This window comes from Aspergillus pseudotamarii, assembly GCF_009193445.1.
Source record: "Aspergillus pseudotamarii strain CBS 117625 unplaced genomic scaffold BDV38scaffold_14, whole genome shotgun sequence".
NCBI classification, from domain to species: domain Eukaryota; kingdom Fungi; phylum Ascomycota; class Eurotiomycetes; order Eurotiales; family Aspergillaceae; genus Aspergillus; species Aspergillus pseudotamarii.
This window is the reverse complement of record NW_022475028.1, coordinates 371,733-384,707: the sequence shown is the minus strand read 5'-3', so window position 1 is coordinate 384,707 and position 12,975 is coordinate 371,733. Positions and strand designations below refer to the sequence as shown.

The 12,975-nt window shown below is 47.0% G+C and overlaps 4 protein-coding genes across 4 annotated transcripts; 2 read left to right on the top strand and 2 right to left on the bottom strand.

The window, feature by feature from the left end:
* Positions 1–1,220: 1,220 nt before the first annotated feature.
* On the bottom strand, positions 1,221–2,198 carry BDV38DRAFT_291130 (4-diphosphocytidyl-2-C-methyl-D-erythritol kinase; the record flags this gene model as incomplete). Its single annotated transcript, XM_032061669.1, has 1 exon — positions 1,221–2,198. The coding sequence occupies one exon, from the start codon at positions 2,196–2,198 to the stop codon at positions 1,221–1,223; it is 978 nt and encodes a 325-aa protein (XP_031915910.1).
* A 533-nt stretch (positions 2,199–2,731) lies between these two features.
* BDV38DRAFT_291129 (YgbB family-domain-containing protein) lies at positions 2,732–3,979 on the top strand (the record flags this gene model as incomplete). The annotated part of the gene is made up of 1 exon (XM_032061668.1): positions 2,732–3,979. One exon carries the CDS (start codon positions 2,732–2,734, stop codon positions 3,977–3,979), a length of 1,248 nt encoding a protein of 415 aa, XP_031915909.1.
* Positions 3,980–4,429: 450 nt separating this feature from the next.
* On the bottom strand, positions 4,430–5,111 carry BDV38DRAFT_269616 (CAP domain-containing protein; the record flags this gene model as incomplete). The annotated part of the gene is made up of 4 exons (XM_032056997.1): positions 4,430–4,561; positions 4,631–4,884; positions 4,946–4,973; positions 5,031–5,111. The coding sequence occupies 4 exons, from the start codon at positions 5,109–5,111 to the stop codon at positions 4,430–4,432; spliced, it is 495 nt and encodes a 164-aa protein (XP_031915908.1).
* Positions 5,112–11,444: 6,333 nt separating this feature from the next.
* On the top strand, positions 11,445–12,141 carry BDV38DRAFT_41022 (uncharacterized protein). The gene is made up of 3 exons (XM_032063299.1): positions 11,445–11,549; positions 11,610–11,781; positions 11,835–12,141. The coding sequence occupies exons 1-3, from the start codon at positions 11,499–11,501 to the stop codon at positions 12,086–12,088; spliced, it is 477 nt and encodes a 158-aa protein (XP_031915907.1). The 5' UTR covers positions 11,445–11,498; the 3' UTR covers positions 12,089–12,141.
* The last annotated feature ends 834 nt before the right edge of the window (positions 12,142–12,975 follow it).

The following is a 12,975-nucleotide window of genomic DNA, read 5'->3' as shown; positions in this document are numbered from 1 at the left end:
TGCATAATGCCCAACCAACAGGGCACTTGCAGTCACAGTTGGCCTGTCTCCAGTTCAACTACATGATTAATATGCCTTGTTTCTTATGGTTCTTCCATTCAGAAACTCGTCAAGCCGAGTCCGTCTAAGATTACGAGCCAGGGTTGGGAATGAACTCCGGGAGACAGGCCACCATGATAAGGCTAATATGTGACATGACGCACGGTCGTTCAAGCGTTCAATGACAGTTCACTGTGCATCAACCAAGAATAAATAAACGACCTAGGCTAATTTAGAGTGCTAGACGATTCTCCAAACCATGTGTTCCATGTGACATGCCATAAAAGCTTCTGTCAACCGATGGTGCGACCTGCCGAGCTTGAAGCCCTAGTCTAGCCACCTGTCCCGCTTGACCCGCACCCAGAGACCCATGGTTCTCTACCAATATAAAGTTAGAAATTCCTACATTCCAGAGGCCCTCGGAGTTTAAAATTCCCAAAATCAAGCAAGGGACCATAACGGCCCTTGAGCTAGACTTTTGCCCACGGATAACACGGACATGTGGCCGGTTGCTTCCTCGGAAAAGTTTTTTAAAATAGAAAGCGCACTAAGCCGGAGCCCTTCAAAATCGTTCCCTTAGCTGGTCGCCGGAAATGTAACAGAGCAGATTGTATCATTAAGAAAGGAACCATAAACAAGACATACCTACCTTGCCATATGTCACTCTGCCGCCAACACTCTAATGGTCGCATTTCTATCCTACTGTCTTAAGGTCTATCTATCGAATACCACGATGCCAATATGAAGGCGAAAAATAAATGCAAAAGTTAATAGACACGTAAATGTGTTACAACTGTAGCGGTTGTAGCATTTAGTCTCTCACTTCTCAGCGTTTGCCAATTCCCTGAAGTGTCTGCGGGTAGGCAGCCTTCTGGTGATTGCATTACGGATGCTGACCTGCCTCTGTTCCTATATGTATGTTTCACTTCTATACGCTTGTTTCCATATCTATGTCCCTGTTGCTGCTGTCTTGCTTGCTCAGAAATACGCCTTCCGGAAAACTAGCTTAGCAATTCTGTCTGGCGCCTGAATTTGGCAACGTAGGGCATTCTCTGTGGATGGAGAATACTCTCGTTACAGCTGTAACCCCGGGACCAACTTTTTCAAGCATTATCCGACTTAGCTCGGTGTATAGTGGGCACTGGATGAGAAGAATTCTCGAGCTCTTAAGATCCCCCACCTCAGTGAGACTGGTCTTTGAGACGAACACCCTCAACCGGCCCCACAGCCCTAACAACCCTCCTAAATATATTTTTACCGCTCAACCCGTCGGCTAAACGCTCCGCATGTTCTTCATCGCCAGCCAAAAATAAGCACGTCGTGCCTGTCCCAGCCATCAAACTCACAATGGCCCCAGCCTCCCTCCCCATCTGCAAAGCAACTCCAATATCAGAGTCCAAATCTTCCGCCACTTCCTGGAGATTATTATCCAAATAGGGAGTCAAAAGACGAAAGGGAGTATTCCCCCAGTCAACCCCCAAACATTTCTCCAGCTGGTCACATTGGCTGGATAATATCTCCCCACTCTCTATCCTTCTCGAAATAAACCTATCGGACCTGTCAAACACAAGCTTCGTCGACAGCCCCCTCGGCATTATCCCCAATACCCAGTGCCATGTCCGCATAGATTCAGCGGCAACATCCACAGGAATAACAGGTTGGTGATACCCAGTGCCTATGCCGACCAGCCCGCGGATAAAGAAAGGGACATCCTCCCCAATCTGGCCTCCAATCTCCATTAACTGCTCGTTATCGAGCCCCGTCTTCCAGATCTGATTGCAGCCAACCAACGCAGCTGCCGCGTCCGCACTCCCTCCCCCCAGCCCCGCTTCTGTAGGGATGGATTTGACCAGGTCGAAGTGCAAGGCTTGGCTTGAGATGCCTGCGATATTAGCTAGACGTTGCGCCGCTTTGATGACGAGGTTGCGGGAATCAGCTGGGATACGATTGCTATCTATTCCGGAGACAGTCATTGTGAATTTTGGGGGGTCCTGAGCCGGCGAAATGGTCATGGTGTCGTAGAGGGAGATGGCCTGGTAGACCATTGTGATATCGTGGTATCCATCTTTGCGGAGAGCGCCTGCGTGGAGATAGAGGTTGAGCTTAGCTGGGATCTCTAGGGTGATGGGGGTGAATTGGTTGACATCCGGTATAGTCATCGTGTTTGTTTCATTCAGGGGGAGATGTAAGTTGGGGCTTGGGATTTCTGGTTGCCGTTAGGAGGGGCAATAGCTGATAAGGCAAGCCGGCACGCGACATGACAGAGGAAAATCCCCGAACTTGCGGTCAGTGATAGTGGGGGATTTATCATGAAGATCGCATTCCAATCGATCGTGGCAGCGCGGAGATACACTCGAGAACTGGATATGTCACTGCACTAGTTACATTTGGAGCACAAGTGAGGTTCCGCGCTTGATAGTTTTGTGGGGCCTTCTCGTACTTAGTGAGATAAGAAAAGTAAAGATCGACTGGAGCTGAACTGTGGGGCAAGCCAGGTTTTGTCATGGGTTTAACTGCCCATCACGATATAATGTTTTGTCGATCGGCCGATCACATATATGGACGACGATGTCTAGTGTTTGATTCTGTTCTTGCTATACTTGACTTTTATCCTGGGATCGCAGGCGTAGGGCACGACTTACGACACGACACTGTACAGTAAAGGCTGATAGTGTTGTCCCTCCCCGGTCCAATGTCCTCAACACAACCAACATTCGGCACCGTTCTCGTGGCCGCAGGAACAGGCACACGAGCAGGAAACGCCAAATGTTCCAGAGTGTACAGGGAACTTGCGGGGCAGACAGTGATTTCCCGTGTTGTGCGAGCCTTTCGAGCCTGGGATCCTCGCCACCCCATTGTAATTGTGCGGCATCAGAATGATGCAGCACTCCTTGCGCATGCAATTCAGGGATCCGGTGCACAGATATACGAGACAGTCGGCGGGGACACCAGACAGGCATCTGTCCTTGAGGGGTTACGACTTTTGTCGTCATTGGAACAACCCCCGTCGCACGTCCTGATCCACGATGCGGCGCGACCATTTATATCGTCGTCCTTGTTAAATAAAATCCGAGATGGGATGCGTGAAGAACCTAATATCGGAATAATCCTGGCGATTCCAGTTTCCGACACACTTAAATCTGTTGATGAAAGTGGCTTGATCTCCCGGACAGTATCGCGAAGAGGCCTGTACCGTGCGCAAACGCCACAGGCATTTTCGCTAAGCAATGCATTCAGAGTTCACGAGCAGGTGGCCAGTGATACAAACGCCGAGTACACAGACGATGCCTCTCTCTTTGAGGGGGCAGGCTTACCCGTCCGTGTCATACAAGGAGAAGAGAACAACATGAAACTCACGTATGCGACGGATTTTGAACAGGCAGAGCGAATCCTTCAAGCAACGCCTCGATTACCCGAAACTACTATCCCCGACGTTCGCGTTGGGCATGGATACGATACCCATCGACTGATAGCTGCCACAGAGATCACCCTCTGCGGTGTCAAACTTCCCCATTCTTCGGGATTGCTGGGCCACTCGGACGCTGATGTGGGCCTTCACGCTCTGACCAATGCGTTGCTGGGAACGATTGGAGCGGATGATATAGGAAGCCATTTTTCACCATCTGATCCCAAATGGAAAGGTGCTTCGTCAGATCAGTTTGTTCGACATGCGAGGAGACTTGTCAGTGATGCCGGTGGCGTCATCACCCACGCGGATGTGACATTAATATGTGAGCGGCCTAAGATTGGTCCACATCGGGATGCACTCAAAACGTCCGTTGCTCGTATACTCTCCTTGGATAAATCGCGAGTATCCATTAAGGCTGGGACGAATGAGAAGGTGGGCTTTGTGGGAAGGGAAGAGGGAATCGTCGGGTTTGCAACGGTAACGGCGGTGTTTCCTGGCAACGTCTTGCAGGCTGCAGTAGATTGTGATTAGGATAGTAGCAGTGGTTTGCCTCATGATCTCTCGAGAGGGGTGTTGACCCTAATGTTTGTTCTGTCTGAACTGTATAATAGCATTTGACCAGTTGTCAATATCCTCAATGGGTATCATCAATCTTGTCTATGACGGTTTGACCGGAGATTATGCATACATATGACATAGAATTGTTCAAGCTAGTAATTTATCCAATCATCAAGCTTGACAAGTTAGGGTTTAGCGTTTGTCCGAAGCTCCCTCCATGATCGTTATTAGATCGAATCTCCACTCTGACCAGGGGGTGTTGGAGGCTCAATTGTGCTTCCAGTACGCAAATGGAATACATACAAGAGCCATGTCTTTCACAATGACCAGGACATATCCCAGGAAGCCCTTATTTCTCTCTTTACTTTGTGACATGGATTGTCACTGCCTTGGTTCCATCCATCAATGCACTACGGAGATGGATCACCGTTGTCTGTAAGGCTTTTCCCCAGCATAGTTGCCAACAGGGTCATAGTTGGCAACTACAATATACATGCCATTCTCACACCGCCTCGATACACCCATTCCGACCTTGGAAGAGTCGGCCCAAACAACCTAGTTGTGAAGGATTCATAAGCTACTTGCAATGTCATATAGTGAGTTCTTCTGGTGTCTATCACTTACTTGAGTGTAATGTCCACAGACCGCATTAGGGCTGCATGTATTGCTATCGTAATTATAGTCTTTTTGTTCATTATGCCACGCCTCTATTGCCTGTTTCAAAAGATCTGTTGCATCACTGCCCTCGTATATGTTTTGCCCGGCACGGTTATGTTCGAATTTGCAGCTGTCGGCCAATTGCTGGGCGGCTGTGGCGAGACCCTCGTCCCACTCGATGGACTTCATATTGCTAGCGCTGGGCATCACGGAAGATCGGTCTAGAGTATCCATAGTCAAGATGGAGTATATCATGGTATCATCTTTCGGTTTCGCACGTACGATTGTTATGTAGAGAAACAGCACGTTGCTATCCATATTTAGGAATATATCCACAGTTTGATTATGATAATCATGTCAAACATACCTTGTCTGCCTCGGTGAATGTGGCTTGAGCCCCAGAAAAACACAATAGCGTAAGCATAGCAAAGCTGAATGGGGATTTCATTTTGGCGATCAGGTATCTTAGCTAAAAGCTAATAAGCTCTTTGAATGCAAACAGAAGGGACTATGGATTTAAAGCTTTAAACAAAATTGCTTTCGCAAGGGATCGGTTGAAGTTGCATAAATCGTTCAGATATCGGATACTATCTGGCGATGCGGTGTTGGTTGGATGTTTATAAACTGGATGGACCCCTTTTTGTACCGAATTTGGTACCTGGAATTTTTAACTTTAATAGCTGTGGGGACTTTTGTATAATCTATCATTTCCTCCTTCGTTTTGGAATGTCGATCAACTACGTGAACCATTGAAAGCTTCGTAAGAGTTTGTGTGGAGTCTGATAGACACGGCACTAATGGTGCTAGTATCTCTTAGCGTTAAAATTATATCCAAGGAACAGCGAAAATACGATGGTAATTTTAATCGCATTGTAAATCCGCCACAGAATCTGTGCCACGAAGAATAATCCCATTCGTCCAAACATCTCGTAGGGTATTCTCAGGTTGACAGAATCTTTGGAGTAGGCAACTTCTATTAAAGCTTAGCTTGGTCCATCGTCTTATCCGTTGCTTAGAATTTTCTCAGTCTCCGTAATCTTCCGATCAACATAGCGATTAAGATCATCGGTACTGAAATGAAGATCATCACAGGTTAGAGGTGACCTGAGGGTATAATTTGACGATGGGTTCCTCGACCTTGGTACAGTCATGGGGTGATATCCATTGAAGATGGAATCTAGGTTACTGTTTTAGAAGCATGACTTGTCTAGAACCCTGCTGTCACCTTTAAGGTGGATGGTTGCACTCATCATCTGGAGTTAGGAAGACTATGCAAGACCCCTAACAATCGCTGCTACGACACTGGAAACAACTGAGTGGACCCGCCATATACTGGTGCTTCTTTTATTCGGTTCCCTTACACATAATTGGATATGCTTGCAGAACTAAGCTTTCAGCCAACTAGATCTAGTTCACTCTTACTTATTTCAACTCATACTCTTTGTCTGATAATAATATTAAACCAAGGCCTGCACCAAAGACGGCTCGTATAAAACGAGACGATCAGAATAAAAGAACCCCCCCAGGCTCGCCTCAACACACTGCAGGGTCACGTCATTAGGTGAAGGAAATGTGCATCCGGATGCACCGGCATAGGACGAGTAGTGTCAGGTTAACAAGCACAATCAGTTTAATGACGGGGTCTTGGCGGGCGAGAGCCTCAACTTAGAGCTTGGATGGCTACAAAGAGCTCAACATTCCGAGAGGAACCCACTCAGGCCAAGGTGTTTGTCCCTAATGTATGTACTGTCTGAACTGTATAATTGAATCTAGTTTGCCAAGGTATGATAGATTCATATCTTTCGGGTCTTCCCTTACGATTTATCTAAAGCTATGATACCCCTTGACATTGCTTACTACATATTCTTCTTGACTTCTCCCAGCTGCCCCCAATCTTGTGGATTGGTGGGAACTGAAGTTCACAATTACTGAGTAGGTGGTTTCGTGCCTTCTGAGCTGATGGCCGGGAGGCGGCTCACTCTCCAATTCACTCGAGCTGCAACCACCCGACTTAGATGTGGGAACAGAGGCAGAAGTGCAATCCACAGATAATGCAATCTTGACGGGTGGGACTGGATGTCATTCTCACATTTCGACTATTCGTGCTGAGAAACTAATGGGTCAATGGACACATGGATAGTCGCACTGAAGAAGAGGTGAGAGATATCCCGGGCTCTACTTCCGTCCATCGTAGTGAACTCTCCCATTCCACTAGCATCCAATTTCCGGGCACGGCGACTAGTAATTAAAAGACTAACGCGCTCCCCTGGACTGTAGTCCGTACTAAAATTGACAGCTCCCAGTCGTCCTGTGTTCCATTGATGACAAGATCTGTTGTTTGTAAAATGACCGATTGCCTTTTGCCGGATGTTAAAATCACATCGGGGCGGTTCAAAATAGATAAATGATTGTCACAGAACCATACCAGTTTGCCTCCACCTGAGTACCATGAGTCTGCTGCTTTTCTCGTGTTCCGCTCACGGACATCGTTCCCTAACCCTGGCTCTGATTCCGCTTTTGCTTAGTAAAGTCCACACCTTTCCTTCATCTGATGGCAGTATTGAATAAAGCCCTGCACCAGATATTCTCCTCCCGTCCAAGCTGTTCATGCAAGGATCGTAGGTGTAATATCAAGTATGAGAAGTCCGGTTTAACACTTGACAATTTTCGTGATCAGTTATAGCCGTACATTAGAATTCAGGGCAGCAGCTAGAACTTACTAGTGGGCCTACCCATATCTCAAACAGCACTTTGTTCTTTAGGTCCAGGTAGGACAGTCCGTGTGAGTATCGGTGATCAGATTGGAAATTCTGTGCTCCACATCTTTCCGCAGTATATGCAGGTAAAAGGATAGACAAAAACGAGAAAAATAAGAAGAAAAAGAAAAAAGGAAACGCCCCGGGGAGATGGACATGAGAGAAATGAAGAGCATATATATATTATTGTACCGAGATTATTATCCTGAGTGTCAAAAGTTATGCTCCTATTAAAATTGTCTTCCCTCACCCCCCCTCTTCAAGAGCATCCCGTAGGGCCCGGGCCTCTTTAAGAAGACTAGAACTACTTTCTATAATCAATTGACAACCCTTAATGAGCTTATTTATGACAGTTTGCGAATAAGGGTCGGATGTATCCTTCTCGTTCGCAATTAAGTCTTTGAACGTGGACACAACCGTGTCCAATTGCTGAACACTGTCCAGAGGTTCTAAATCCGGAAAGGCCGCTTGCCTCCTAAGTGGTGGAAGGGTGTTGCGTTGATTGTTCGGCTGGCCGGTTTCACAGTCCGGATTGACCGAGGGTGACCCAGCTGACACGTTGGTACTTCCGACGACTGTATTATAGATCCGGCGGGAATAGGATCGTCGAGGGTAAACGGTTCGCAATTCCTCTCGTCGTTTGAGGAAGTTGTGTACCCAACTTTCACCGACGGTCTCAGCGATTGTAGTGCCCCGCTTGGCGAGAATGGCGTTGGCCATTGCTTCGATCTCCGATCGCGAGGGGGCAGTTTGATGTTGTTCAATTGCTGATAAGGTCCATTTTACTAGGAACTCTTCTTCTTCTGGGGTCATTCTATGACTGTTCGCCCATTTGTGAGACCGAAAGGTAACCCCCTTCATCCGGTTGCGTAACGTGGTTGACGGCACGTCATATTTTCTAGCTGCCTCTCGTACGGAAGAGATTTTGCCATCTTTAAGATCTGCAATTGCTGCCTGGATCCTTTGTTCTTGTTCTTCCTGTTCTTTTGGGCCCTTTGGTTTTTGCTTCCGTACAGGCGGCATTGTTGCTGCTTGCGCTACTTGCGCTGCTCGGCCACTGCGAAGGTGGAGATGATGAGCAAATTGGGAGCTGGCGGCTCACTTTCAATTCCACCGTTTGTCACATGACATCGGCCCCACGGCGGGCAACCCGAGCCAATCCCCCAACCCTAGTATCTATCTATTCTTTTCCATGCTCACAATTGTCGAAAATCTCTATAAATCTTCTATATTCCGAACGAGGTACCAATGTTATCTTTCAATATACGGAAAGCTCGGACAGATCTGTGTTTAATCATAATGACAAGGCGCTAATTTGCATAAATTTGTATACGCGGATTCAAGCTGGGATGCGAGCGGAAAACTAATTTAGATTGGATAGCATGATTAACAGTTGTTGGACGCCTTACAGGAACGGAGGGCGGGAAACGACGATAAGGCGTGAATTTATGTTGTAGCTGAGTATCCTCTATTCCAGGTAGCAACTCTAAACGCCGGGTCTCTGATATGTTCACTTATGCTACCAATCAGACACCTTCTCGACATCAGCATTTTCAGGAACTAGTCAGCGGTCTGATGGTCTATCTTATCTCCCCAACATGCGATGATAGAGATAGGTCGTTGGTGGTAATGGCTGTATATGAGACACTTAACCACAAATTACGCACACACCAGCTGCTTGCTAGCTGGGTGATCACCAGTATATGTGGGAAGCCACTGGGGGCCCACAAATTACCAAGATGGTTGATGAGCACAAGAGATAGGGTTCAGGTTGTATAAGAGTACTCGTTTGGTATTTTTGGACCAGATCGACTTGTTTACACTATCCTGAATATTGAGGAAACTTCCTCAATCGATCTGGCCCTCGGAGCTTGGATTGAGTATCTTACGAGGTTATTGAAATTACCCTAGGCCTTTACAGTCACAGTCTTGCTGCCGATCACGAGTGGACCTTAGTCATCGTGGTAGGTGAACTCCCTACTAACATAAGTGGTTAGTCGCAGAAGCCTTAGATGAAGCCTCGGGTGTAACAGAAATGCTATCGTCTGGGTAGTTAATCCTTAATATATCAGGCTCATGGGTACGACGTCAAGCTCGGGGCATCTAGGAAATCTCTTAATTTTGAGAGACTAAGACCGATAAGGCAATTCAACACAGCTGTTATATAAATATACTGGAACATAACCACCTTGTCTGCCGGTCTTTGATGAGCCATGGTTGAACTTAATAGAGATGCCTCAAGTGGGTGGGCCAGTCCTGTTAGCACCAGCTTATTGGTCAGGAGGTTCCAATATTAATAACAAAAGGGTAAACGTACAAGGGCTCCACTTTGATCCATGGTTCGCAAGGAGGCCGCGGAAGACCGGCAAGAGCTCTAGCTGCCCCGAGGCTCTCCAGGAACAAGCCTCACTCTCCCCCCTTTGCTACTTGATCAATTTGTTCCTTTTCTCCTTTAACACGTGATCTCTACCAGCTTTCATCTGCATGATAGCTTCGTCTCACCCTCATATCAGGAGCGACACTAATGTATTCTTCGTCTGCACGTAGTCTAGCAATGTTGTCCTCAGCAGGGTAACACAGCGGAAATCGTATGATAACACGATTATGGATGACGATCGGTGCCCAATGCTCTAGAATAGAGTGCCAAGGACAGATCTATTGCGCCCGGCTTCATGATGGTGACAATAGCACGTACATCTGACAAATCAAGGAATAGAATGGGATGACAAGTGGGCTTGACTTTATAATAAACTTTGAGCCTCTGGTATCTCGTATCCACGTCATATTCTGGAGTATTCTATTGGCGCTTCCTACAACGAGGCATGATTTTGCCAGCCTTGCTCTGGCGATCCGCGGGAACGGGGGAGAACGAGAACTACGTGGAGCCACTGTGAAGGTCAACAGAAGCCCGTATGCATATTTCAGCCTTTGGTCAAATCAACATGATGCCACCAAGCCCAGTCAGAGGGCAGGGCGGGGTTCCGCCGCAAATCCTGAACGGTTGGACCCGGGGTTTGGTAACGTTGACTCGTCGGAGGATGTGGAACCGAATGGTTGACCCTATCAACTAGTGTGGAGGATTGGCGCGACTGGCGCGGTGAGTGATCCGACATGAGCTTCGGGACTCGACAAATTTCGATAACGGAGAAGTCGTTGTGTAGCCCATACCAAGGACAGCTCGAACCTTTTGTTCGGCTGCACTACGTAGCAACAGAGCCGTGCCCCTATTCTGCTTTCTTCAGATTATACATGAGACGGCAACAAGATCTACTCACCTCGAGCAGTGCCTTTTCCTTGAGTCTCGTCTTATCTATGGAATTGAGGCAATTGTTGAAAGCTGCACGGCCTCCATACCACGTCCCTCCACGCGGAACGGCCGGGATGATTTCAATGGACAAGCAATGCGGACTTCGCCTCACCTGACTCGTGAACTATCACGTCTAGCGGACGGGGGCCACGGAATTGTGCCTTCTAAATTAGCGTACCAGCCGTTGAGAATACGCTACTTCAGTCACGCCCCACTCTCTTTGGTTCTGTTACCTGAGCTTGCCATAAGTTGTGTGGACGAGAAATGGAATACATTGGCAAAACACAATGTGCATATGCAAGGTCTACATCTGACCGAAGTGATGACGTGCTTTGATCCTGTTGACATATCACAATGTGGTCTACAGATTGTGACTGTTCGACGAGTTTACGAATCCCTAGAACGTGATGAGGGAGCACTCGTTTAGAGACTAAAGCCGCTAGGAAATTTAGAACGAGATCTATATCCATCCGTGTCCAATGGGAACTTGGGACGCTCAGGCTTACTCGATAGCAAAGCCCGGTGCATAATCGCCGTCCGATCAACAAACCACCACAATTAAGCCCGAATGTGCGTGGGGTTGTAAAGCCTCGGAATATAATCCCTGTCTGATCAGGCACCACTGCGGCCTGGCTCTCGGGCCTGCAAGTCTAGAGAGTGTTCATGAGCTATATAAGAAAGAATGAAGCTGTCCTGTTGCACATGCTTAGGAACTCACCACCTTTGCTTCTGACGTGCGGGCTTACACAATATCCATTATCCTTTCGTGCAAATGTCTTCATCTCAGTCTTCATCTCAAAGGACTAATCCTACTAATAATGAAGTATGCGGACTATTATCCCCTTTAGAGGCTGGTTGAAACTCTACTAAACTCGCCCCGCAGATCACACAGACACCTGTCGATCCACAGCGTGGCATAGGGCTGGCAACAATCACTCGTACACGGAGTGGACATATAGAACAATATCGAAGATTCCACTTCCAAGACGATCGCGTTATCCCTGCAGCGATGGTTGCCACCATGAGCAGACGTCAGGAGACCGAAGGCCGGGAGTGTATATGCCACATCTCCTACACACGAGTGAATGAGCAACTGATGACAGTTTAGTAGATACCAGCAGCGAATGCTCCGAATCTGACGATGGAGAGCCACAGGAACAGGCCAAGGAGTCTTGTCATTGTTACCGGGACACTGAGATCGACGATTCTTCTCACGTTTTTAACGGAGATGTGGTTAATGGCATGAAGCCCTCGATTGCTAGGAAACATTATATGCGTGGAGGGTCGGTCAAGGGAAAGAGCAAGTTGGTTAATGGCGACCTCGATAAAGCTTCATTTGCTGCTTTTTTCTGTCAGAATTGAGATAGCAGTTTCTCATTTAGCCTCCTTGAATTCATGAGATTTTGCTGGCTCTTTCATTATCACATATTAAAGTGTCAAATACTATACCGGATGGTCTGGAATTCATATATTGGGTCACAATGCATATTCCGAAGCCAATACCTGCTAACCGTAATTACTTACGGCGAATATAAACTGTGTACATGCAGGATAGGTATATTTGTACTACCGTAGACATACATATTTCAAGCAATAGTATTGTCAATCTATTGGCATACATAAGTTCCAACATACGTAATAGGTTTCGGCAGAAGAAACATAGTAGATCCTTGTGGAAACCGGACGTGACTCTCTAGCCGTTGACCAATATAGACTCAATTCGCGTCCATACAAAACAGTTACGCTGTCTTGCGCACGTAATTCCGGAGAGAAATCCCATCGTAAACATCATCGTTGTTTTCGTGTCAATTGCGTGGTCATTACTATATCATATTACAAAAGGATATGCAACAGAAATAAACTATGACTTCATAGAGCACTGCTTTGTATTACTACTATAGGTTCTAGTGTATGAGTAGCGGTTCCCGCAAGAATATACAGGCGACTAAATGCCAGCAGGTGCGCCACGGAGGTGATCCAGTTGCAGAGTCTCTCAACAATTAAACCTTCGACATATGTCAAGAATAGTTTGCATTCTCATTCCAATGTTTCTCTTGGCGTTATTGTTATCATTGCTGTTACCATCGCTGTGGGCATGACCTTACTAACAATACCAGAGTCTTGCTGGCAACTCAATGACAAAATAAAGCTTATGATGCGATTACAGGAACAGCCAAAGGAGGGCCTGCTGGAAGCAAAATGAATTGCATATACACACCCGATCCCAATTGGCGGCGTGAGGGTCACTC